Source organism: Pistacia vera, unplaced genomic scaffold, assembly GCF_008641045.1.
Source record: "Pistacia vera cultivar Batoury unplaced genomic scaffold, PisVer_v2 Contig498, whole genome shotgun sequence".
NCBI lineage: Eukaryota > Viridiplantae > Streptophyta > Magnoliopsida > Sapindales > Anacardiaceae > Pistacia > Pistacia vera.
The window spans coordinates 519,858-547,445 of NW_022196332.1; the positions used below are offsets into that span (position 1 = coordinate 519,858).

Below are 27,588 nucleotides of genomic sequence, written 5' to 3' on the forward strand. Positions count from 1 at the left end.
TTAAAATGTTTGATGATTAAAGATTAAAATAAATCAAACGATTAAAGATATTTTATGACAAACATGCAAAATTATTACTCATTAAAAAACTATAAATCCCGAGTGTATTTTGATTTTCTTGAGCAATCAATAAAATAAATAATGTGATAATATACGAAATAATGTTGGAAAGATGGCTTAAATCGGTTGTTGATGTGGAACATACAGAATAAAATAAAATTTGAGACACCAACTCAAGCAAACATAAGGAGATATAAAAAACTTTTACCGACTTATTATTTCTTTAAAAATATTAATAATTGAAGTATATTCTTTGATTCTGAAGCAAATTCTAATTCTAGTCAATTTGGTGTTATCAATACAATTTTTTATCCTTATGACAAACTAAAACTAGTCTATTTTAAAGATGATAATCACAAAAAAATAAATAATTTAGTTTATTCACTTGGGCAATCAATTAGGGGACATAGTTTTATGAAAAAGAGAAAGTGATACTAGTTTCAAAACACACAAATAAGAACAATTTGGGCTTTGATTTGGCTGCGCAAGGCCGATTGTGGAGTTTGATGGCCTTTCATATTTCTAAATTCAAATTATAGAACTAATTTTTTTTTCTATTTAAGTTAGCACTATTAGTCTTCAGTAGTTTGATTTTATTTTTTTATAGATATTAAACACGGCCACTATTGTGTGACCCATGGCCTAACGGTGTATATAATACTCCTTTCGATATCAGATTGAATGGCTTCCTGTCAAAAAGTGTGGAACAACTAGAACACCAGCTACTCTCCACTGGTTTTGGAATACTTCTTTGCGATACTATTATTTTAAAATATAATATAAAAAGTTCTATAATTAAATAAAAGTTGTTACATTATTTCACATAAGTTTCCATTCATGTTAACACTTATTATTATTATTTTTTTAATGAATTCAGTTTCTGATTGTCAATATGTACAAATGCAGCTATCCAGAAGTTCTCAAGGATTAACAGCAACACAGCTTAAAGAAAATGGTTGTTCACGTACTTTTACTTTTAGAGGGTTTTTTTTTTTTTTTTTTTTTGGTATGAATCTCCAGTGGTTATTGGAATACTTCTTTCGATACTATTATTTTGTAAAATATAAATAAAAAGTTCTATAATAAACTCAACAAAAAGATATGTTTCTCGAACTCTCTGCATGCAAATAGAAATTATTACAATATTTGTGCAAATAGTAATCGAGGAAACTAAAGAATTGGTGATAATTCATGTATTACTTCCAAAATGTTCAAGACTTTCCCATTAAAAAAAAAAAAAAAAAGTTAGTTTCCTCTATTCCCTTTACACAAAATCCTTCATCCTATTTCTAATTTCTAATGCCCTTTAGCCAAATAATACATCACCCGGTTTCTTACATTACTACCAACCCCTTCCTACCTACTTTCTTCTGCTGGAGTAATGCTATATTTACACCACTCTTTTATACAATTTTCATTACATCATGATGTGGCAATGTCATAAAATACAAATTCTATATATATTAAAATTCAAAATAATTAAAATTTTTGTGGTTATGACATATGCCACATCATGGTGTAATAAAATTGTGTAAAAAATGATGTAAATATAGTATTATTCTTCTTGCTGTTACCAACTACCAAATAATAACTGTACTACACGAGCATTCTCCATCATTATATTTATATATAAATAGAAAACAGAGTTCAGTACTTAATACTTATATGCACAGTCTTATCGTCACTTTGTTGATGTGATAAAATTGTCTAATAAAACAAAGACATGTATTGTTAATTTTCAAAACCCTCCTCTAGGTATGGTTATAGATAAACATTAATATACTTATTCATAAATAATAAAGATGGATAAATAAAAAGAAAATTTGATAAATATGTGATGATAGATCTATACTATTATATCATTAACCACTCCATTACAAACTGAGATGTAAGACATAATATTTCTCAGTATAAGCATATCTGATGAAATAACTCAGATATGAAAAATGATATTGAATTCATTTTGAATCAAAACAAGTACGCAGCGCATTCTTTATATACAGCAGACTTGCAACAACTTAACAACTTAAACAACACTACCGTTTTAACTAATTAACTAACATTATAACAAACAATACTACTTGAAACGAACTTCTTAACACACTAGACTCTGTTTAACAACTAACTGACTCAGCTAACCATCTGCTAACCATCTTCTTCTTTTATTCTTCAACATCCCCCCCGCAAGCTGGAGAATGGATGCTAAGCATTCCCAGCTTGGATAAATTGGTATGGAATTGAGCAGTGGCAGGGCTTTTGTGAACAAGTCAGCTCCTGGTCTGAAGAGGAGCATGGCATGAGATGGATCAACCCAGCTTGAACTTTCTGCCTGATAATTGGCAGTCAATTTCAATGTGTTTTACTTCTGGAGGAAGTGGATTAGCAGCAATTGGAAGAGCTGATTTGTTGTCACAAAAAGAAGAGCTGAGCCTACGTGAGTGACGTGAAGATCTTTTAGCAAGTAAAGAATCCATTGAATTTCACATGTTGTGGATGCGCAAGAGCACGGTATTCACTCTGCTGAAGAACGAGAGACAGTATTGCTTCTTGGCACGCCAACTAATCAGGAAGATCCAAGGAAAACACATGAACCTGTGATAGATTTCCGTGTATCAGAACAGCCGCCCAGTCAGAATCACTAAAAGCTTTGAGAGAAAGAGATGAGTCAGTGTGAAAAATAAACCAGAAGCAGGACAACTCTTTATATCGAAGAACGTGATGAGCACTTGCTGGTGAACCAATGTAGGCTTGTCAAGAAATTGACTAAGTTGTTGAACGGCAAAAGACAAATCAAGCCGTGTGAATTAAATATAACAGTCTACCAACCATCTTCTATAAGATGAGGGATCAGATAAGATCACTAGCAGTTTGAGTGAGTTTACAAGTGTAAGCCATTGGCGTTTGTGGCAGGTTTGGCAAGCCAAATATCCACATCAGAAAGAATGTCAAGAGCTATTTTCTTTGACATAAGGCAATACCAGATTGTGAACCGAGCCACCTCCAAGCCAAGAAAATATTTTAAGTCACCAAGATCCTTAATCTGAAAAGTATCATCTAAATAAGCTTTGACAGCATCAATTTCGGCTAAACTGTTACCTGCTAATATAAATCATCTACATATACTATGCAAGACTGTGATACAAGAAACAGAATGTTTAACAAAGAGAGAATATCTGATGAAGATTGTGTGTAACCCAAAGAGACTAAGGTAGAGGTAAGCTTGGAGAACCATTGTCTGCTGGCCTGTTTAAGTCCATAAGAGACTTTTGAAGCTTGCAAACTTTTGCTAGGATTTGAAGAATTAAACCAGAGGTAATACCATATATACCTCTTCAAGTAAATCACCATGGAGAAAGGCGTTATTGACATCAAGTTGTTTAAGGTGCCAATGAGAAGCAGCAGCCCAAGCAAGAAGCCATCTGACAGTTGTGATTTTGGCCACTGGTGAAAATGTATCAAAATAGTCTATACCCCTCAGTTTGAGATAGCCTTTGGCCACTAACCGAGCCTTGTAACGCTCCACTGAACCATCTGCTTATGCTTACAAGGAACACCCATTTGTAGCCAATTGGGGACTTGCCAAGGGAGATCTGTGAGTGTCCAGGTGTGATTCTGCTCAAGGGCAGTAATTCTGTTTGCATGGCTTGTTTCCAACAGTCATGTTTAATAGCTTGACATAAGTCTTAGGTTAAAAATAGTTGAAACAGCTAAGGTAAAATGAAGTTGATTTGGTGAAAGGTTAGAATAGAAGGAACTGAAGATAAGGGATAAGTGTACCTGACTGAGGGACCGAAGTTCAGGTGCAGTGACCATATTGCATGATAATCTTTTAGGTATGAAGGAGGCTTTCTCAACCTTTTTGAGTTTCGGTCAGGGGGTATAACAGGAGAGAGACAGAAGAATCCAGAAGAAAAATTGTCAGTGTTAATGATGATGAAGTATATAGGGGCAAGGTTCTAAGTCAAAAATTGTTGAATTTTGAGGTAAGGGTACTAAATGATCTGCAGTTTTGAAAAAGGGAAATGGATTCATAAAGAAGACATTTCGAGAGAGAAAAATATCTCTAGAATGCAAGTCTAATAAACAAATCTTTAGTACTAGATGGAATCCTAAGAAGAGACATTTCCTAGCTCTAAATCAAACTTGTTTCTGTGAGCTTGTAAAGTGGAAGCAAAAGACAAGCAGCCAAAAGTTTTTAAGAATCATAATGAGGGATTTTTGATATAAAAGTTCAAATGGTGATCTGTTTTTCAGGATAGGGAAGGAATTCTGTTAAGAAGTACTGCATATGTCCAATATTCTTTGGGCAAGTTAGACCGAAAAAGTAGAGATCTAGCAACATTTAGGATGTTGGTGTTTACTGTTCCACCACACCATTTTGTTGGGGTGTTTCAACAATGTGGTTTGATGATAGCTCCTTTTGAAGCATAGAAATGAGGCATTATAAATTCAGCCACCATTATCGTGCGAATGACCTTTTATTTTAGTTGAAAATTGAGTCTCTATGAGAGCAAAAAATGACTGAACAAGTTGCCTAACTTCTCGATTTTTGTTTGATCAAATAGATCCATGTAAATCTAGACAAGTCATCCACAATGGTTAAGAAGAAGCGATGACCATGAATGGAACATATTGAATAGGACCCCCAATATCAACATGAATCATATCAAACATTTAGAAGTTTTGGAATGACTTATAGGAAATGTAATCTTGGTTGCTTAGCCAAATGGCAATGGTACAAGCTTTATTATCATGATATTTAAGGCTAGGAATACATGCTAAGTATTTAATTCTAGAATCAAGATATGTGGCCAATTCTATAATCCCAAAGATCAAACAATGCAGTACTTGATGCTAAAGAGACAGACTGATGGACAGGGTTGGCTGCAGAAACAGAAGATTTTTGTCATTGCATATGGCCATCCACTTTAGCTGAACCAATCGTTTTCCACAAAGTCAGATCCTGGATTAAGCAATAAGAATGTTAAAGATCAGGCAACAATTTAGTGAGGATGTTAATTTTGTGGCAGATATCAGATTAAAAGAAAATTCAGGATGTAAAGGACATTTGTAGAACTAATTTTTCAGTGAGACTTACAACCCCAGAGTATTGAGCAGTGATTTTAGAACCATTGGTAATGTGACTAAGATTGGTTTGATCTGCTTATAGTTATCAAAGGAAGAAAAGAGTGGGTAATGTGATCTGTTGCCCCTGTATCTACAATCCATAATGAAGATTTAGCACAGGTTAAAGCAAATGTTACCTGGAACTGAAGAAAAATGGGATGTAAGGGTTGACTGTGGTGGTGAAACAACAACTTGTTAGTCACATGAGTGTTTGCTCAGAATTAGATGATTGGAGCAAAGCAAGCAATTGATGATATTGATCTTGAGTCAAAGAAACACCAGAACTTTCTTGATTATGGCAGTAGCATCTAACTGCATGGGAAGATCTGTGCCTTTTTCTTCCACATTACATTATGAGCGTGGGATTGTGACTTTTGAACTTGTAACCAGGTGGAAAACCATGCTTTTTATAACAAGTTTCACCAGTATGTCTGGGTTTGCCACAGAAAGTACAGAATCGATTATCTCCATTATGTGTGAATTTGCTGGATTAAACTTCCGAGTGCTTTGTGGTTTGTAAGTTTAGAATTTTCTTTAACAGCTTTGTTAACAAACACTTTAGCTACTCCAAAATTCATCTGTCTTTCTTGTTGCAAAACTAAAGAAAAACTTTGTTGATTGGAGGAAGTGGATCCATGAGCATGATTTGAGTTCTGACCCAGCAAATTGATCACTAAGTCCTTTAAGAAACCGAATGACATAATCACCATTTTGATACTTCTTGAAAGTTGTCAATACTCCACAGAACAAGGTGTTGTACAGTTACATGCGGAGTGGCCTTAAATTTTTCAATTCATCCCAAAGAATTTTAATTCTAAAATAATTGGTAACGCTTCTATCCCCTTGTTTGAAACCATAAATCTCTCTTGAAGATCTGAAATTCTAAGAATATCCCTTGTGAAAACGTTCTTGAAGGTCATCCCAACATCATAAGCTTTATCTTCCATAATATGCTACTATAATGGATAATGAAAGAGAATGAGTGGCCAAGAAGTACCATAGTATTGCATCTTTCCCAGACAGAGAACAAAGAATCAGTGGCCGAAGGGGCTTTAATGGAGCCATCACAAACTTCAATTATTTTTGGACAGCAATGCCATCTTCATAGCTCGTGCCCAGGTATGATAGTGGACCATCAAGGACTGGAGAAACAGAACAACACTAATTTTCATTAGGATGGAGGTAATAGGGATTGGAAATGTCTTGCGCTGAATTAGATGTTGAGGCCGCCATTGATAGAATGCAAGAAGTAGTAAAAATTTGGAAGAAGAAAAGTTTGTGTTAAGAGAAGCAAAAATGCTCTGATACCATGATGAAAATAACTCAATATGAAAAATGATATTGAATTCATTTTGAATCAAAACAGAGTATAGCAGCGCATTCTTTATATACAGCAGACTTGCAACAAACTTAACAACTTAACAAACACTAACCGTTTTAACTAATTAACTAACATTATAACAAACTAATAACTACTTGAAACGAACTTCTTAACAACTAACGAACTCTGTTATAACAACTAACTGACTCAGCTAACCATCTGCTAACCATCTTCGTCTTTATTCTTCAACAATATCCATCATTGTATTTATATATACATTGGAAACAGGGTTCAATACTAAACCTTGAATTACTCGCCATGGCCAAAGGAAATACTAATGCACTTGCTCTTGCTATTCCCATCTTTACTGGGGAAAATTATGATGTTTGGAGTATTAAGATGAAGACATATTTTTTGTCCCAAGACTTATGGGACATTGTTAATTATGAAAATTATTTAGAGATCACCGGCTCCACTCTATTTGAAGAATATCAGAAGCAGTTGAAAGAAAGTAAGAAAAATGATGCAGCAGCACTTTTCATCCTTCAACAAGCGGTGGATGATAATATTTTCCGCAAAATTTCTCGTGCTCAGAAGGCGAAAGAAGCATGGGACGCTTTGAAAGAAGAGTTCACAGTGTAACAAATCCTACATTGAAAGCGTATTGGGGAGGTCTTGGGCTTATAAATGGGGGGGAGTCCCTCCACCTAATAGGTTAGCCTTTTAGGTGTGAAACTCCCAGCCCGTGACAAGTGGTATCAGAGCAGACCCAATCCGTCTTTCGATGTCCCATCAAGCGCTCACGCAGGGGCGTCCATGTGTGATTATGGGTCCACACGAGAGTGAGGTGGATGGATAGGCAGAGGGCCCCACCTGTGACGAGGGCGTCACAGGATTGAGTGAGGGAGAATGTAACAAATCCTACATTGAAAGTGTATTGGGGAGGTCTTGGGCTTATAAATGGGGGGAGTCCCTCCACCTAATAGGTTAGCATTTTGGGTGTGAAACTCCCAGCCCGTGACAACAGGCATTCCTCAGGTACGCGCTATCAAACTACAATATGGACCTCTTCTTCATTACATCTTATAATCACTTCTTCTTCGTCGCAGACTATCTCCTTAGCAGTAGGGACAGAGCCGGTTAAGTAGCAGAAAACTAAAATAAATTTTCAGAAGTAAATAAATAATATTCCAACCAACAAAAAAAAAAAAAAAAAAAAAGGAGGTCTGAAAAGTTTTCCTTTTCTTTTTATTGCAGAGGATTTCAAGAAATACATGCGACTATATAAAGCTATACTCGAAGGCGATCTGATATACGTACGAAGTCTCTGTGATAAGGATGAGAATGCGTTAGAAGCGAGGATTACGGTAAACTTGGACACAGCTCTTCATGTAGTTGTTGGGACAGGCAAGGCAAATCATATTGTGGAGTATCTACTGGATCGGATGTCAGTGCATCAATGTTTCTGAAAAATAAAGAAGGTAACACTGTTCTTTCCATTGCTGCAATTGTTGGCAATGTCCAAGCAGCCTGCATGATAATGAAGAAAGATGAAAATCAAACTTTAATTCAAGATTCAAACAAGTCTAAAAGGATACCTTTGATTGAGGCCACTCGACATGGCCAAAAGAAGATGATCAACTATTTATTGCAATTCAGCAGCAATTATTTGGACTATGATTCTGCAACACGTTTTACATCGGGCGTTCTTTTAGTAAAGTTGCTTATAACTGCTGAATTTTATGGTGAGTTAATTCTTTCTTTTGCTAACTTTCAATGCATGCCGATGAAAGTTTCATTTACTTTATTGAGACGTATTTTCAGTAAATTTCTTAATGTCGAAATTTCAAATTAGTGATCCTAGCTAATAAATTCATGTCGATCATTATGTCTCAGACTTGGCGTTAGACTTGATTAAAAAACATCCAAGTTTAGCGACAATGACATTTTATGGTGGTGACCCTCTTTCTGCTGTTACCAACTACAAATAATGCTTTGCTATACGCATTCTCCTCATTAATTCATATATAAATAGGAACCAGAGTTCAATACTTATATGCAAGTCTCATCGTCACTTGTTGTTGTGATAAAATTGTCCAATGAAACAAAGACATGTATTGTTAATCGTCAAAAACCTCCCTTATGGCAGTGGTTATAGAAAAACATTAAAGATACTTATTCACAAATAATAAAGATGGATAATAAAAAAAAAAAAAAATTTGATAAACATGTGATGATACATAATATACTATTATATCATTAAACCACTCTAGATGGTAAGACTATAATATTTCTCAGCATAAAAGCATTATCCATCATTGTATTTATATGTACATTGGAAACAGGGTTCAATACTAAACCTTGAATTACTCGCCATGGCCAAAGGAACACTAATCCACTTGTTCTTGCTATCCCCATCTTTACTGAGAAAATTATGATGTTTGAGTATTAAGATGAAGACATATTTTTTGTCCCAAGACTATGGGACATTGTTAACTATAAAATTATTTAGAGATCACCATCTCCACTCTATCCGAAGAACATCAGAAGCAGTTGAAAGAAAGTAAGAAAATGATGCAGCAGCACTTTTCATCCTTCAACAAGCGGGGATATATATTTTCCGCAAAATTTCTCGTGCTCAGAAGGGAAAGAGGCATGGGATGCTTTGAAAGAAGTTCCAAGGCATTCCTCAGGTACGCGCTGTCAAACTACATATGGATCTCTTATCATTACAGCTTATAATCGCTTCTTCTTCATCGCAGACTACCGCCTTAGCAGAAGGGAAGAGCCGGGTAATAGCAGAAAACTAAAATAAATTTTCAGAAGTAAAGGAATAATATTCCAACCCAAAAAAAAAATTCTGAAAAGTTTTCTTTTTCTTTTTATTGCAGAGGATTTCAGAAACCCTGCCATTATATAAAGCTATACTCGAAGGTGATCTGAAATCGGTACGAAAACTCTGGTGATGAGGATGGAGATGTTGGAAAGATGGCTTAAATCGGTTGTTGATGTGGGAACATACAGAATAAAATAAAAATTTGAGACACCAACTCAAGCAAACATAAGGGAGATATAAAAAACTTTTACCGACTTATTATTTCTTTCAAAAATATTAATAATTGAAAGTATATTCTTTGATTCTGAAGCTAAATTCTAATTCTAGTCAAATTTGGTGTTATCAATACAATATTTTATACTTATGACAAACTAAAACTAGTCATATTTTAAAGATGATAATTCACAAAAAAATAAATAATTTAGTTTATTCACTTGGGCCATTATCAATTAGGGGACATAGTTTTATGAAAAAGAGAAAAGTGATACTAGTTTCAAAACACACAAATAAGAACAATTTGGGCTTTGATTTGGCTGCGCAAGGCCAGATTGTGGAGGTTGATGGCCTTTCATATTTCTAAATTCAAATTATAGAACTAAATTTATTTTTCTATTTAAGTTAGCACTAATTAGTCTTCAGTAGTTTGATTTTAATTTTTTTTATAGATATTAAACACGGCACTATTGTGTGACCCATGGCCTAAGCGGTGTATATAATACTCCTTTCGATATCAGATTGAATGGCTTCCTGTCAAAAAGTGTGGAACAACTAGAACACCAGCTACTCTCCACTGGTTATTGGAATACTTCTTTGCGATACTATTATTTTATAAAATATAAATAAAAAGTTCTATAAATAAATAAAAAGTTGTTACATTATTTCACATAAAGTTTCCATTCATGTTAACACTTATTATTATTATTTTTTTAATGAATTCAGTTTCTGATTGTCAATATGTACAAATGCAGCTATCCAGAAGTTCTCAAAGGATTAAACAGCAACACAGCTTAAAGAAAATGGTTGTTCACGTACTTTTACTTTTAGAGGGTTTTTTTTTTTTTTTTTTTTTGGTATGAATCTCCAGTGGTTATTGGAATACTTCTTTCGATACTATTATTTTGTAAAATATAAATAAAAAGTTCTATAAATAAACATCAACAAAAAGATATGTTTCTCGAACTCTCTGCATGAGCAAATAGAAATTATTACAATATTTGTGCAAATAGTAATCGAGGAAACTAAAGAATTGGTGATAATTCATGTATTACTTCCAAAATGTTCAAGACTTTCCCATTAAAAAAAAAAAAAAAAGTTAGTTTCCTCTAGTTCCCTTTACACAAAAATCCTTCATCCTATTTCTAATTTCTAATGCCCTTTTAGCCAAATAATACATCAGCCCCCGGTTTCTTACAGTTACTACCAAACCCCTTCCTACCTACTTTCTTGCTGGAGTAATGCTATATTTACACCACTCTTTTATACAATTTTCATTACATCATGATGTGGCATATGTCATAACAATACAAATTCTATTATAATATTAAAAATTCAAAATAATTAAAAATTTTTGTGGTTATGACATATGCCACATCATGGTGTAATAAAAATTGTGTAAAAAAATGATGTAAATATAGTATTATTCTTCTTGCTGTTACCAACTACCAAATAATAACTGTACTACACGAGCATTCTCCATCATTATATTTATATATAAATAGAAAACAGAGTTCAGTACTTAATACTTATATGCAACAGTCTTATCGTCACTTTGTTGATGTGATAAAATTGTCTAATAAAACAAAGACATGTATTGTTAATTTTCAAAAACCTCCTCTTATGGTAGTGGTTATAGATAAAACATTAAATATACTTATTCATAAATAATAAAGATGGATAAATAAAAAAGAAAATTTGATAAATATGTGATGATAGATACTATACTATTATATCATTAAACCACTCCATTAACAAACTGAGATGGTAAGACTATAATATTTCTCAGTATAAAAGCAATATCTGATGAAAATAACTCAGATATGAAAAAATGATATTGAATTCATTTTGAATCAAAAACAGAGTACAGCAGCGCATTCTTTATATACAGCAGACTTGCAACAAACTTAACAACTTAACAAACACTAACCGTTTTAACTAATTAACTAACATTATAACAAACTAATAACTACTTGAAACGAACTTCTTAACAACTAACGAACTCTGTTATAACAACTAACTGACTCAGCTAACCATCTGCTAACCATCTTCTTCTTTATTCTTCAACATCCCCCCGCAAGCTGGAGAATGGATGCTAAGCATTCCCAGCTTGGATAAATTGGTATGGAATTGAGCAGGTGGCAGGGCTTTTGTGAACAAGTCAGCTAACTGGTCTGAAGAGGAGCATGGCATGAGATGGATCAAACCAGCTTGAACTTTCTGCCTGATAATATGGCAGTCAATTTCAATGTGTTTTGTACGTTCATGGAAGGTGGGATTAGCAGCAATTNTTAGTAATATAACAGTAAAATGCAGAGAATTCATTGAATCTTGTATAGAAATAATATATGTAACGAAATAAAAATTTGTATTCATAACAAAAGTATTAAAAATTATTATAGGAAAAAGTGCAGCACTTGTTGAGTGGTTGCAAACTTGCACGTGTATTAAAGTAGATTAGCACTAAATGAATAGACATAAAATTAAATATCTAACTGATCCTCTAATTAGAAAATTGACATGTGACACCAATGGACCAAGAATTAATAAAAAAGACTGTGTTTCCTTATTAAAGGATACGGTATTAATTTAATCGTTTTTTTAATCTATTATATTGCAAAATTGAAAGTAAAATGAAATCCAATTACTATATAGAAATGATAAAAATTAATTAATATTTCTGAATAATAATTCATGTATTGGTTATGGTTAAAAAGAGTTCCACCAGTAGGTTGCGCAAAATTTTCGTAGTGCTGTAGTTATGCTTAAAAAGTCAGAGTTGACGTAAGTTTATATTGGTCAGCACCAATAAGAGTTCAAGAAGACCTTGTGTCACCCAGAATCTGCTACATCGCCCCAAGATAGAGAGAATACGATTGCCACCAACTCAGCGATTTCAAGTTGTCTTTGAATGAATGAGGTCTGCACATCTGTCCAAGTCTTATATAATTTAAGGATATTTTCTAAGTTATCAGCCAATGGGACGCAAGGAAGAACTTGCACGATATCTATCCACTTACAGACTTGTAATCATTACCTTGAATTCAGCAGCTATAAATAGAGGACTCCCCTTGCAAAATCAGGATTTTTTGATTTTTACAACAAAAATAGCAAAGATGGTCTACGGGAAAGAGACTAACTTAATATTTTTTTTCTGAATACCATGCTCTTGTAATTCTGTTCGCAGTTTGCAACACTTGTAACTTGGCTAATAACCAAAAAAACTCATATAAAAGAAAACAATGGATGTAGGAATCGCTTTAAGCATCCAAACTACTATAAAAATTCTTACGGTCTCATTTATTATTAAATCTTTGCACTCAATTGTGAACATAATCCAGATCCCAAATTAAACATGTGTAATTTCTAAGACATGCTTAGCACTTTGTACGTGTAAGATCATTGATTTCAAAATCACGCATCAACCGTTGTTTTATTAGAAACAAAGATTCAACGTAGGGTGCTCAATTTTTATTAATAAAAATCAATTAATAGTTATGAATAATTAGTAAAATATGACTTTGATAGATTTTATTATTTTATTTCCCGTCGGGTTAGGCACGGTCCGGGCCGGGTTAGCCCGGTTTTCTTTTTTTTTTTTTGTGTTTTTTTTTGTTTTTTTTGTTTTTTTAATTTAACTTTTCAAATAAATAATTATAAATATAATTGTTTTTAGTTAACTTTTCAAATATCAATAATTCAATTCAATTCAATTTTTTTTTTGTTAACATTTCAAATATTAATTCAATTTTAATACAATAAAATTGTGATATAAGAAAAATTAGACTTATTCATTTATCAAAAAATAAAATAAGAAATTACAACAATTATTTTCTCGTTAAAAACCTCACCAAGAAAAACCCAATGGGAGAAAAACTTGGTAAAGAAAAAAGAGTGCAATAATTGACAATTAATTTACAAATTACATTTTACAAAACAACTAAATTGGGGATGGTTCACTAGGACCTCCCTCATCTGTATCATCTATATTACAAAATTGAAATGATTCTACTAAAGCATTGTCGATAACCTCGTATTGATCTTGATGGCGCGATCGTTCCCAATCTCGAAGACATGTGAGGACTTCAATCATTTTTGGAGCAAGTTTAGTCCTCCTTTCATTTAAAATCCTTCCACTTGCACTAAATGTTNCAAACAAGATGATTTTCTCAAGGCCCTTCCCAGAAAGTTCATATTGGGAGTTGTTATCATGTTCATCTCCATAACCTCAATGATGGTAGCGTTTGGAACCACTGTTTATCAGATTTTTTATGAGAAAAAGGCATATTTGATGCTCGGTTTAGTGGGTGTATCAGCCTGTTTGCCCATGCTCTTGTTTGTGGCTTCGCAATTTTCCCTCATATGGCACTTGTTCATTTACACCTATCAGCCTGGCCTTTTCAGCAAGCCAAGCAAACGTGTCCTCGACCAAGTAATAAGATAAGTCAGAGACAAAATGTTGAAGTTACTCTCGTTCCAGAGTGATTAGGAAAACCCCCAGTTTGTTGTAATAACAAAATTCTTCCACTTCTTATTGAATCTTTAATAGCTTGCTTTCTGAGATTTATTTTAAGGCTTAACAAAACTTACAATATTATGATTTTATAGATATTTATAGACTTGCTTTCTGAGATTTATGTTAATACCTAAACCTTAAAGATATTAAGATTTTTGTTATTTCAAAAACTTTGAGAAGATTTTTATTATTTAATTAAACCTTAATTTTTTTATTGTGATGTGAAAATATTTGTTATTTAATTAAACCTTAATCTTTTTATTGTGATGTGAAAATAATAACTTTTGATTAGCGTTTGGAAAGATTTATTTTTAAGTTTGTTATGTTTTTTGAAATTTTTTAGTTATATGTGTTTGGCATTTTTATTTTTAAAGTGATGTTGAATGTATACTTACTAGAATGGATATTTATAATTTTATTCTGTAAATATTTTTACAATTTTAAAATTATATTTCAACTAATTATATTATTGATTAACTTAATAATTAATTATATATTAATTTTAGTAAATATAAAATAAATGTATAATAATTGAAAAATGAAAAAACTAAACTAAACTTTCAGCGTAAGATTTTTTTTTTTCTTTGTCTTTTTTGAAATCTCTTTTCAGTGTTTAAAGAGACTAAACAGGACTGGATCCAGAAATTTCTGTTATAGTAGTCAAAATAAAAACTAATTACACATTAATATCTTTGTCCATTAATATTTATGTTAGGGTGAGCCAAAATCTAGAAATTATACATATTAATTTTATTTTATTTTAATTTGAAGGTGGGCTATGGAGTAGCATCCGCCTATGAGACTAAATAAATAATTATTCATATAAATTCTTATAAAGTTCTGAGGCTTGAATATATTTAAAGTGTAATGTTAAGAAAAAAGGAGCAAGATCAAACTACCAAAAATTAATGAAATTAAAAAATTAAAAAAAAAAAAAAGTAAATTTAAAAGGGGTCAAAGTGTAATACCTAATGAATAAGAGAGATCAAAATAGAAATAAATTTTAAAAATTATTCTGATTCAGCTAAAAGGGAAAAATAGTAGTGTCTTAAATCTGCTAATTCCAACTCTAGAAAATCATTAAACATCCTTTGAATCTTTTGGAGATAGAATAAAAATTTCAAAAATTTACTTTTTTGGAGATAGAATAAAAAGGAAAGGAAATAACTAACCCCTGGGTGACCAAATGATTTGATAGAGACTTTTGGATATATTAATTAAGAAATCATGAGTCCAAGTCTTTCTTCGGTTACTAATAGGGGTGGTCACTAGAAATCTTACTCAGCGAGCTTTTACTCGACCCGGACACCCGATCATAAAAAATAAAAATAAATAAATAGATAAAAAGGAAATTCATTTTAGTGAGCTCAGTAGTCAATTCTAATAATTCCTATGTGGATGAGATGTTGGATGAGCTACAATATAACCAATCAGGGCCCTTCAAATCAGCCTGTCCAAGTTATTGAAAACTCAAATAATTGGCCCAATACCAGTGACAAACCATAGGCTGGAGGATTACAGACCTCAATTTTGTGGACTGAGAGAGCAATGAGCAAGTTAAGCTCCACTTCCTTCTGCATACTGCAATAACAATAATTTTCCAGGTTTATAACAATGAAAATAAGGAGGGAGATTTTCACATACCTCTTCACTCATTGATGAAGTAATTCTAGAGTTTTGACGAAGAAAATGTAGAGTCGAGATGAATCTCCTCAACATGAGAAATTTTTGACAAATTCTACCTGCAACTTTCTCTCACGATCAGATAATTTTGTATCTTCTATTCTCTAAGAGCAGTAAGATTCTTCATCCCATTTAGCAGATATGACAATTATGGGCAACTCACAATATCAAGTTTATGAAGTGCTGTGGGATTTGAAAGCCATTCTGGTAGTGTTTTGATATTTGGAAATGCTTCAATCTTCATGTATTCTGAAAGACTTAGCAGAGCCTTGAAGAATCAATTGGGGCAAGTCCACTAGTTCTTGTAACTCATAAATCATGAACACTTGAACATTTCCAATTATGTTAAATTAAAATTAGGATTCCCATTCCTTTCCAAATTGTTTAATTCAGGGATTGGGCCTGGTATGAGGACTTCATCCCTAGTTAGGAGAAGGATTCGAACTGATTGTCTTCCGCTGAATATAACCCTATGCCACTAACCATAGAAGGATTCGAACATCATGCTGTCTTTAATTTACGGAGAGCATGCTCAATCTGACAAAAGAAATGCATTCTGAATATATGATACATGATATAACAAATGGAAAAGATATAAGCAATAGAGATAACCAAACAAACAGTTGATTGGGAAACGTTCCAAAGCGTTATCCAATACAAACATGATTAACTTAATCAAGCATAAATAGGGGAAATTACCTTTTCCCCTGGAAGTTTAATGAAAATACAACACACCCACAGATTTCAAGAAGTGACAAATACACCAAAATAACAATTCAAGAACAAAACGAAAAAAAAAAAAAAAAAAAAAAAAAAAAAGCAGCATCACAATTAGCAGGACTCCGCATCGAAACTTCTTCCAGTGGTTGAAGACTTCGCCAGAATCTCTGGGGAAGCTGCAACAGTTGAATAATTCAAGTTACTCAATAAGTAAAAGGTCAGAGAAGCAAATTTACTCTCTTAAAGGTTATATTATATATCACTTTAAAAATAAAAAGATTCTGCAATGAATAATTCCAGTCATTTTGTGAGTTGCATGGGGCAAAAGAAAGTGTTTCATACTATGTATTTAAAAAATACTATCTCAATTCATTCTATTCCATAGATCTAAGATATATCGATCAATTCTGATTCTTTCTTTTTCGAGATATGTAAAATCAATAATATCAATCAAATACAAATGATAAAATCAAAATTATTAATTAATATAGAATTTATAACATCAAGAAAATCTATGTGAAAGGATTTATGAATTTATATGTTACTTACAAATAATCATATTTCTCCGATGAATTAAAAAGCCTACAGAAACAATATTGTACTAGGAAACTACATAAACAAAACATGAAATTTATCGTCTATGAAAATATATATATTTCTAGTTTGTAGTAGATGACAATAATATAAAGACTTTTCATCATAGCTATTTATCAAATATTGGATAAAACTTTCCATTTACGGCAGCATAAAAAAATAGGGTTACTGCATTGATAACATTATAAAGAGATAGAGAGAAATTTTCACACGCCTGGCTATTTATTCATTATTCAATTCATCAATGAAGCTATCATGGATCCAGTTGAATCTCCGGCACATCAGATTTTTTCGGCAAATTCTTCGTGTAGCTTTCACTCAGGGTAGGACAATTTTGTATCTTCCATTCTCTAAGGTTGGTGAGGTTCTGCATCCCGTCTGGCAGAGATGACAGTTCTTGGCAACTTAAAATCTCTAGTTTTTTAAGTGCTTTGAGACTCGCAAGCCATTGTGGTAATACTTTGAGCTTTGGATCTGCTTCAATCCGCAGGTACTCTAGAGTGTCAGAGTGTCAGTCCAGTAGTTGGAGTCGCCGCTTTGCAAGTCCATCTTGCTCAAGTTGGGGTCTTCGCCTTTCAAATCCATCTTCAGATTAATCTTCGGACAACTGCGTATCACGAGCTTCTTCAATCCTTTCAGATCTTTTATATTGTATGGCAATGAGTTCGAGCTATCACAACCTTCCAAACCCAATTTTCGGAGGCCGGTGAAACTTTGCATCCATTCTCCAATCTCTTTTATAGTTATTTCCAAATATCTAATACTGGTCATCTTCTGCATATTGCGAGGTAACTTCTGAAGATTTGAACAACCAAGAAGTATTAAGGTTTGTAAATTCGGAAGTTTAGAAATAAGCTCAGGAATTTCCTGCAAACTTAAATTCCAAGATAAGTATAGACATCTCAAATGTTTCAATTCACCAATGGAATCTGGCAACGCTTCAAATTGTAGACCACTGAAGCATGACAACCTGAGGATCCATGTATTAAGGAAGGCCGTAGTAACATGCTCAGATAGTACACTTTGCATGATGATCGTCCGCAATTTCTTCGAAATAGATGGAACTTCTTGACCAGAATACTTAATGTCGAGAAATGACAAATGTCGAGCATTTCTTTTTCTTCCTTGGAATCTGAGATCAACCACTTCGCAATCTGTTTGTGCTACTTTGAGGACAAGATCATGTACAAAGTCATGCATCTGAAATGTAAAAAAATAACCATGATCTTCAACATCTTGAAAAAACATCTCGAAGTTAATTCCTTCCAATATTGCAATCCAATATCTTCCAACTCTTCTTTTTCATTATCAGTAGCAAGAAAACCTTGCTCCATCCAATGACAGACCAGATAATTACTGTTGAATCAATAACCCTTAGGAAATAAGGAACAATATGCCAAACATCTTCGCAAATGGGATGGCAAAAGAGCGTAACTCAATTTCAACGCAAATAGGACGTCCTTCACCTCTTGTTTTTGACTCCATTCTTCGTCATCTTTAATTAGCAACCAATTAGACTTCTCTCTGTTTTGATGAAGTAGGGTTCCTAAAGTTTTCACGGTTAAAGGATTGCCACCACATTTTCCCACAATTTCAACCCCAATTTTAATGAGGTCTTTATCTGGTTGTTTTCATTTGTAAAAGCCGCCCATTTCTTAAACAACAACATAGAATCTTTTTGGGAAAGGCCTTCTAAAACAGACATGTCAACCGCGCCCATTACTTTCGCGACTTGATTAATACGAGTAGTTACCACAATTTTGCTCCCATTGGGTTTCTGCGTCAATAAGTTTTTGAATTTGTCCCATTTATCATAATTTTCATTCCACACATCATCCAAGACTAACAAAAATTTCTTACCATCCAATTCATCCAGCAAGCGATCTTCTAACTCATTGACGGCTAATCCAGCTTGATTTTGACCAGTTGCAGAAGTACAAGTTTCTTTCATCAAAGTAATTATATCAAAGTCCTCAGGTACACTTACCCACATCTTTAGATCAAAGAGTTCGTCCACCGTTTTGTCACTATACATCAATTTGGCTAGAGTGGTTTTTCCAATACCTCCACCTCCAACTATGGTGATGACAGAGACCTTTTCACCTTCATTTTTTGGTTGCTTCAAAAAGTTTATAATTTTTTCCATATCACCGTCTCTCCCGAAAACTTCTGAAGCACCAACGCAGGTGTGATTTATCATCATCTCCCTCAAATTATCGCTCCAAACCTCACGCTTATTCTGACCACATTTAGGCTTAACAGCAGGTAATATTCATCTAACTTTTTTATAATATCATCGAGTGTTCTACTTTCCTTAACATAAGGAATAGATGAGCATCTCGGAATGAGTCTACTTACCTTCAATTCTTTGTTCGATGGTTTCTCCAATTCACACTCCACTTCATCCACCACATCCTTAGCATCATACAACTGATCTGAAAGCCATTCAAGGTCTTCCTGCAGCACGCAGTTCTGTGCCTGCTTTTCCTCGGCATTCAAGAGGTTGTCTTTGATTTTCAACAAGGTTACTTAAAGCTCCCTTATTGTTAACAGTAGCTGATTTATTAAGTAGTTGTACAGTTTAGTTTGTTTGTTTAAATGTAAAGTTAGTTACTATTATTGTTAAGAGAGTTAGTTACAAGTTTGGTTAGTTATTAGCTAGAGTAGTTAACTGCAGTTAGTAGTTTACTGAGTTAGTTTGCAAATATAAAAACGCAGTGTACAGATTGTATTTGTTAACCTAAAGAAATACACAGAAGTTTCCCCCAATTTTCTCTCTTCTACATGGTATCAGAGCAGGAGATTTCTTGCAAATTTTCCAGAAATTGGTTCGATTGAACCCCCATATTCTTCTGGTTCAGCTTGAAAAGGCTCAAGACTCGTCAATTTGTTCAGTTTGAGCTGTAGATTTTGGAAGCAGTGAGAGTATGTTTCTTGATTCTTGCTTTTTGGTAGCATTATCGACGTTTTCAGCCATTACGACTGCGAGAGAAACTGAAATTCAGCTCAATTTTGTTTTCAATTTTAAAGCAGCGGAAAAGTCGTGTCATATTGTCACGTCTTTAGTTTTTCTCCAGTTTGTTATTCCTGTTTCTCAACGGTTTGTCATTTTGGAATCTAAGCTCAGTCAGCTATGGTAGAAGAATCAGTTCTACCGTCAATATACTCAAATTCGCCCCTCTACGTTCATCCATCTGATACACCAGGGTCAGTATTAGTATCAGAACAGCTCATAGGAACAGAAGATTACGGTTTTTGGAGCAAAGCTATGACTGTTTCCTTATGTGCCAAAAACAAGCTAGGCTTTGTTAATGGAACTTGCATAAAATCTTCAGTACATGATCGTTTAGCTCCACAGTGGGAAAGGTGCAACTCTTTGGTTCTTGCCTGGATTTTTAATTCAGTCTCCAAAGAAATATTCAACGGGATTATGCATTCAACCAATGTTTCACAAGTCTGGCAGGATCTGAAAGATCAATATCACAAAGTGAATGGTACTAGGGTTTTTGGTATCCATAGAGAAATTGTGAATCTTACACAGGGAGCCAATACTGTGGCAATTTATTTTAACCAGCTTGAGTCGTTATGGGATGAATTGGATTCTCTGGTAAGTCTTCCTGCTCCAAATAGTGCTTTCGCAAAGACATATCTTGAACACCTTAATCAACAAAAGTTATTACAATTTTTGATGGGTTTGAATGAGTCGTACTCTATGGTCAGAAGCCAAATTCTATTGATGAATCCCCTGCCAAGTGTGAGACAAGCATATTTCGTAGTGAATCAAGATGAGAACCAAAGGATTCTAGTGGGATTGAATACTAATGCAGATGTAACTACAGCACTCTATGCTCAGAATGGTAAAAATCAGAATCCAGGGCAGAAATATAAGGGAAAGAAACCTCATATTGAATGCGATTATTGTCACCTACCTGGTCACAAACGTGAAGATTGTTACAAGCTGAATGGTTATCCAACAGATTACCAGTTTACAAAAGGAAAGGGGAACTCAAAATCCAAATACTCTGCTAATCAAGTGCAATCACAAGAAACAGTTGCAGAAACGATAGATGCAAAGTCTCCTAATAATCCAGCTGGACCTGTTTTCACATCAGAGCAGTACAATCAGATTCTGGAGCTGCTAGGAAAATAGAATGTAACCTCTACAAATAATTCAGTTGCAAACCTTCCAGGTATCTTTAATAGTACACATGATATTACATTGCCTGATTTAAATAAAAATGCTTGGATCATAGATACAGGGGCCACTGATCACATGACCTATGACCTTAATATTCTGCAGTCTCCTATTGCCATAAAACCTTCTTCAAAATCCATTGCAGGTTTACCTAATGGCACTAAGACTCATATTGCATATGTAGGTTCTGCAATTTTGGACAATGGCATACATCTCTCAAAAGTTCTACATATACCAACTTTTAGACACAATTTGCTTTCCGTCTCCAAATTTACAGTTTCTAATAACTGTACTATCAAATTTTACCCTGATTTTTGTCTAATCCAGGACCTTTACAGTGGCAAATTGAAGAGGATTGGTAACCATAAGTAAGGCCTATATTTCCTTGATTCAAATTCACAAAAATCAATAATGTCAGTAGATTCTTCGCATAAAGTTGTTTGCAATATTTCAAAAGGTCTTTGTTCAAATAATAATGTACCATGTCATTTTCAGTTCAATAAAGACTCTGAATTTCCAAATATTTTTCTTGTTGCAAATGTTTCTAATAGTGTTGAATTGTGTCACCAAAGGTTAGGACATGTTCCTTATACAATATTACAGCATATGCATAAAGATTTTGATGTTTCTAATCCTCCTCACTGCACTATTTGTCCATTAGCTAAGCAAACTAGGGTTCCCTTCCATCATAGTACTTCAATTTCTACTTGCATTTTTTATTTGTTACATGTAGACGTTTGGGGTCCATATAGGATTCCAGCACATGGAAATGCTAGGTATTTCCTTACTTTGGTTGATGATTTTTTAAGAGTAACCTGGTTATTTCTCATGGAATACAAATCTGAAGTTTTCATTACCATTAAACATTTTCTTAAAATGATAGAAACTCAATACCATTGTACTCCGAAATGTATTAGAAGTGACAATGGCCTTGAATTTTTTAATAAAGAATGTCATGATCTATTTCTTAGTAAAGGCATTGTCCATCAAAGCTCATGTGCTTATTCCCCTTAACAAAATGGAGTTGTTGAGAGGAAACATAGGCACATCATTGTAGTAGCTAGGGCTTTGAAATTCCAGTCCAATATACCAAATCATTTGTGGGGATATTGTGTGCAAACATCAGTTTACCTTATAAATAGGTTTCCTTCATCAGTTCTCAAAGGTATATCACCTTTTGAAATATTTTTTGGTCACCCTCCTTCATTGGATCACATCAAGGTTTTTGGTTGTTTAGCTTGTGCTACCATTCTTACCCAAAGGACAAATTGTCACCTAGATCTAACCCTTGTGTTTTTTTGGGTTATTCTTTGACTCAAAAGGGATACTTTCTTTATGATCTTTCTTCTCATAAAGTTTTTGTCACTAGAGATGTTCTTTTTCATGAGACCATTTTTCCTTTCACTTGGTCTACATCTCCATCATCACCTTTTCCCTTTGATCCTGAATTTCTGGATATTGAGTTACCTTCTACAACTACAGCCCCTATTGTCCCTTTATCAGTCGATTTATTGCCTGTTGTCCAGCATGCAAAACCTATAGGACCTCCCTCTCTATCTATTAATTCCTCTCCACCTCAACCTATCATTCCTCTTAGGAAATCCAATCGAATTAAAAGGCCCCCTATCTGGACTTCAGATTTTGTATGTCCATCTATTTCTCCTTCCACTTCAACTTTAGCCACTTGCATCCCATATCCTATCTCTAATTTTGTATCTTATAGTCATATTTCACCAAGCTACCAAGCCTTCTTATCTCATCTCAATCTAGTAGAACCCTCTTCTTTTAATAAAGCTTCTCAAGATCCTAATTGGGTAGCTGCCATGCAAAAAGAGATACAAGCCATGGAATTAAATAAAACCTGGTCCTTAGTCCCTTTACCCCAAGGTAAGAATCCAATTGGTTGTAAGTGGGTCTATAAACTCAAATATAATGCTGATGGTTCCTTAGAAAGATATAAGGCAAGATTGGTGGCAAAAAGGTACACTCAAACAGCAGGTGTGGATTATGTAGAAACATTTTCTCCCGTTGTTAAAATGGTTACCATTAGATCCATTTTGTCACTTTCTTCCATGCATAATTGGCCACTTTACCAAATGGATGTGGATAATGCGTTTTTGCAAGGGGATTTACAAGAAGAGATTTATATGACTTTGCCTCAAGGTTTTGCAAGGCGGGAGGGGGGGCGGGGGGGGTGAGAGGGGTAGCCTATAGTCTGCAAGTTACACAAGTCTCTATATGGACTTACACAGTCATCTAAAGCCTGGAATTACAAGCTTACTCAAGCCTTACTTGCTGGAGGATTTACTCAATCTAAGGCTGATTATTCTTTATTCATTAAGAGGATGCATTCTCATATTATGCTAGTTTTAGTCTATGTAGATGACATTGTTCTCACAAGGGATAGCATTGACATGATCAACTTCACCAAACAGCTGTTGCATTCTCATTTTAAACTCAAGGATTTGGGTGTTCTAAAATATTTCTTGGGTTTAGAGGTAGCAAGATCTTCTAGGGGTATTCACTTATGTCAAAAAAAGTATGCTTTGGAGCTTATATTTGAATCAGGTCTGTCTGCATCCAAGCCTTTTGCTGTTCCTATGGATTCTACCTTGAAACTTACATCAGTTGCTTATGATGACCTTTTCCCTGCTGGTCTTGATCCCCCTCTTCCTGATCCGAGTGTTTATCAAAGGTTGGTGGGTAAGTTGCTATACTTATGCATGACTAGACCAGACCTAAGTTTTTCTGTCAATCTTTTAAGTCAATTTATGCATAGTCCCAAACAATCACATATGACTGCAACACTTAAAGTGGTGAAATATCTTAAGTTTGCTCCTGGTTTAGGTCTATTTTTTCCAGCTGACAATCTTATGAATTTATCAACATTTTGTGACTCTGATTGGGGATCTTGTCTCATGACAAGAAAGTCAGTTACAGGGTTGGTAGCGTGCCGAATGCTCCAAATTAATAACTTTATTAACCTAACTACTAAATTGCATATAGGGTGAGCAAAGGTCGATCCCACAGGGAATGATTCGATTAAATCCTATGTTCTAACCAATAACCACAACAAAAACAACAGAAAAATAAAATAAAATCCTAAATGGTAAACATGACAACAAAATAAAGAAAGGGGTTGTAGACAATGCAATCAAAAGTGAAACAAATAAATCTCAAATGGTAGAAAATATCAAATTAAAAACAATCAGTTCTCGGTTCAAGATCCACCTAAACATGCATTGGATATGAACTAACCGTAACATTATTCTATCTCATTATTATGGAATTATTGACCCTAGGAAACAACAAGCTCTGTTACCCAAATTTTCCCTTAATTGTCACTACTAAAACAAGCTCTTCAATTAGATCCTAACCTTTGAACAACCTAGAATAAGCTCTCTAAGTTTAATTAAATGGCAGCCTTAAGAATTAGGAAAATAGATCAATCCAAGCAACAATCACGCAAGATCGGATTATTTAAGTTAGGTTATGTTATTCAATGTGACAGACTGAGAACTTTTCCGTAGTCATCTATCATCATGTGTTACTCATTGAATAGAAAGACGACAATTATGTATCATAATTCTTAATTCTAACAGATAAAATTCCGATTCAACAATTTAGCAGGCCATTACTAAATCACCCAAACAAAAATCATAAACAATTAAAACATAATAACATAAACAATTCCAATAAGAATGAGATTAAGAAAAATGTTACTAAAGTTAAGTTATACCAGTGACATGAATTCAGGCTTCAAAATCCCCTTGAACTGAAGAGGAAAGATCAGCCTCACATATTGACGCAGAAGATCAAAAAACTAAGAAAAAAAACTCCACTGTCGTTTTTTCTCTCTTTCACCTAACAACTCCTAAATAAATAACATATTTTTTCCTCAATTCTGCCCTAGGAAAAACAGAAATTACTTTCCTAGACCTTTCCTAAAAGATAGACTCCCAAAACTGTCAATCCTTATAAGATATGGAAAACAGAATTCGTAATCCAGCTTGCACCAGGATTCTCACAATGTAAAAGAACTTTTCTGGGCTTAGTCGCTTCATAAACGTTGTAGTCCTGGATGTGTAGATGAATCTGGGATTTTGAATCACCTGCTTTCGATATCTGAAGCTCCAGTTAGGCCCATTCAAAGACTCAATACTCAACTAGGAAATCCTTCTGCGAATAGGATTCCAGGTCCGGATTTGCAAAAACTAATGAGGGCCCAAACGAACTCGGATTCTCGCCCATAATCCTTCCTGGAAGACTTGATTCGTCTACTTTACTTTTTCTGAAGAAAATGTTTGCAACCGAGAAATCTGACTCCATGAATAACCTGAAAAACACAGCACTAGTTAGAATAACAAAAAATCTGGAATTTCCTAATCTTTTCTCAATTATTTCATAAAGTTTATCCAAATATGCCAAACTTACAAAATAAACTCTAATCAACTCAACTAGGCATAAAACATAACCAAAAACATAATATGGAAGGAATAAAAATATATAAATTACACTCTTATCAAGCGTACTGCATTTTTCTTGGCAAATCTTTAATTTCATGGAAATCTAAAAGGCGGGCCACTATCTCTAAATCTTCATCAGAGGCAGAGTATAGAGCTATGGCCTCCACTGTATGTGAGCTGCTTTGGTTGATTCAACTTTTTTAGGAACTTGGGTTTACTGATTTGCTTCCTATACCTCTTCACTATGACAACCAGGCTAATAATCATATTGCATCAAATCCCATCTTCCATGAGAGGACTAAACACATCGACATTGATTGCCACATTGTGAGTGAACAGCTCCAACTAGGAGTCATTACCACTGCCTATATTCTGTCATTTGAATAGACTGCAAACTTGCTCACTATGTTAGTCCACTGCATTCCAGATTGTTAAGCAAGTTGGGTGTGCTTGACCTCTACCACCCTCCAACTTGAGGGGGGGTGTTAACAGTAGCTAATTTATTAAGTAGTTGTATAGTTTAGTTTGTTTGTTTAACTATAAAGTTAGTTACTATTATTGTTAAGAGAGTTAGTTACAAGTTTGGTTAGTTATTAGCTAGAGTTAGTTAACTACAGTTAGTAGTTTACTGAATTAGTTTGCAAATATAAAAACGCAGTGTACAGATTGTATTTGTTAACCTAAAGAAATACATAGAAGTTTCCCTCAATTTTCTCTCTTTTACACTTATTTCTTCTAGAATACGCCACAATGGCCTCTTTTCTTTTTTGGAATTAAGAAAGGCTATCTTTGACAAAATGTTAGTGGCAATGGTCGATGGAAATGATTCCGCCATGTTCTTTTAGTGGGAGGAAACAGAAGGGTGCAGATCAGGATAATGAATTATCTGATAAATGAGAAAGCAGGATTTGGTGTTTTCTTGTTAGAGTGATGTTAGTTTACATTTTTAATTAATGTGGTATAATAACATTACTTTTCTGTGTAGCCCTTGGATACAGATTCAAGATCAAAGGTTCAAGTTTCTTTTTCAATAAAAACAAAGGAGAGAAAAAAAAGAAGGAGAAGAATAGTTTCGAAAATCAGACTCTCTTGTTAGATGTCTTCATATTACAAATACAATATATTACCCTTTTGTTTTCATCTCCTATTGATTTATTTTCTGACAGTTAAAGTTTCTTTAATGTATAAGAGGGAAAAATTAATTTAGAAGGTAAAAAATTGTTATACCATTTGGTGTATGATATGTTAACCAAAATATGAAGAAAGGACAAACTATGAAGGTCCTTATTGTAATTTCCTGATATTGTATAAACTCACAACTCTTAAACTGTGTCGTTTTGGTTTTGCTCAGTTTCCCCTTTGTATAAAACACTCACTGTATGTTCTACTGTTTAGTAACAAAGAGATCAGTTCACGATTTTCAGATCTGTTTCCAGTTTTTGTTTTCGTCAGTTTTATTTTCTTTTTTCATCTGTTTCACTTGGTATCAGAGTCGACGACAAGCGTCAATGGCTACAATTCCTCCTGATAATCAAACTAAAAACATGAAGAAAAGTCCTCATTGCTCAGCTCATCCTCGGGTCTCAATTTTTCTGTCAAATCTGCAAATCGTCAGCCCCAAATTGACAAGAGATAGCTATACAGACAATTATAGGTTCTGGCGTTCTCAAGTTCTATTCGCGGCAGGAGCACATGAGCTTGAAGAACATTTGACAGGTTCAATTCCATGTCCTCCACTGTTTATTCTTACTGATCCTAAATGTTCAATTGAGCTAAATGATAGAACATCAGCTGAAAACCTAGCTAAAGAAACAATAAATCCAGCTTATGTAGCTTGGAAAAGAACTGATAAACTTC

The 27,588-nt window shown here is 34.0% G+C and overlaps 2 protein-coding genes across 2 annotated transcripts; one reads left to right on the forward strand and one right to left on the reverse strand.

Annotated features, from left to right (window-relative positions):
* Positions 1 to 6,826: 6,826 nt before the first annotated feature.
* LOC116105346 lies at positions 6,827 to 11,772 on the forward strand. Its single transcript, XM_031391779.1, has 3 exons — positions 6,827 to 7,146; positions 7,916 to 8,253; positions 11,696 to 11,772. The coding sequence occupies exons 1-3, from the start codon at positions 6,827 to 6,829 to the stop codon at positions 11,770 to 11,772; spliced, it is 735 nt and encodes a 244-aa protein (XP_031247639.1).
* A 5,793-nt stretch (positions 11,773 to 17,565) lies between these two features.
* Positions 17,566 to 20,028, reverse strand: LOC116105347 (putative disease resistance protein RGA3). Its single transcript, XM_031391780.1, has 4 exons — positions 19,911 to 20,028; positions 19,429 to 19,577; positions 18,647 to 19,309; positions 17,566 to 18,270 (listed from the first exon to the last, which is right to left on the reverse strand). Exons 1-4 carry the CDS (start codon positions 20,026 to 20,028, stop codon positions 17,566 to 17,568), a joined length of 1,635 nt encoding a protein of 544 aa, XP_031247640.1.
* Positions 20,029 to 27,588: the final 7,560 nt, after the last annotated feature.

Coding starts and splice junctions, on each gene's coding strand:
- LOC116105346 (XM_031391779.1), top strand. CDS start 6,827: ATGGCCAAAGGAAATACTAATGCACTTGCTCTTGCTATTCCCATCTTT. Junction 7,147..7,915: donor TTGAAAGAAGAGTTCACAGT/GTAACAAATCCT, acceptor TTGTTGGGACAG/GCAAGGCAAATCATATTGTG. Junction 8,254..11,695: donor TATAACTGCTGAATTTTATG/GTGAGTTAATTC, acceptor GGAATTGAGCAG/GTGGCAGGGCTTTTGTGAAC.
- LOC116105347 (XM_031391780.1), bottom strand. CDS start 20,028: ATGCTACCAAAAAGCAAGAATCAAGAAACATACTCTCACTGCTTCCAA. Junction 19,578..19,910: donor TGAACCAGAAGAATATGGGG/GTTCAATCGAAC, acceptor TGAAAATCAAAG/ACAACCTCTTGAATGCCGAG. Junction 19,310..19,428: donor CATCGAACAAAGAATTGAAG/GTAAGTAGACTC, acceptor AAATGTGGTCAG/AATAAGCGTGAGGTTTGGAG.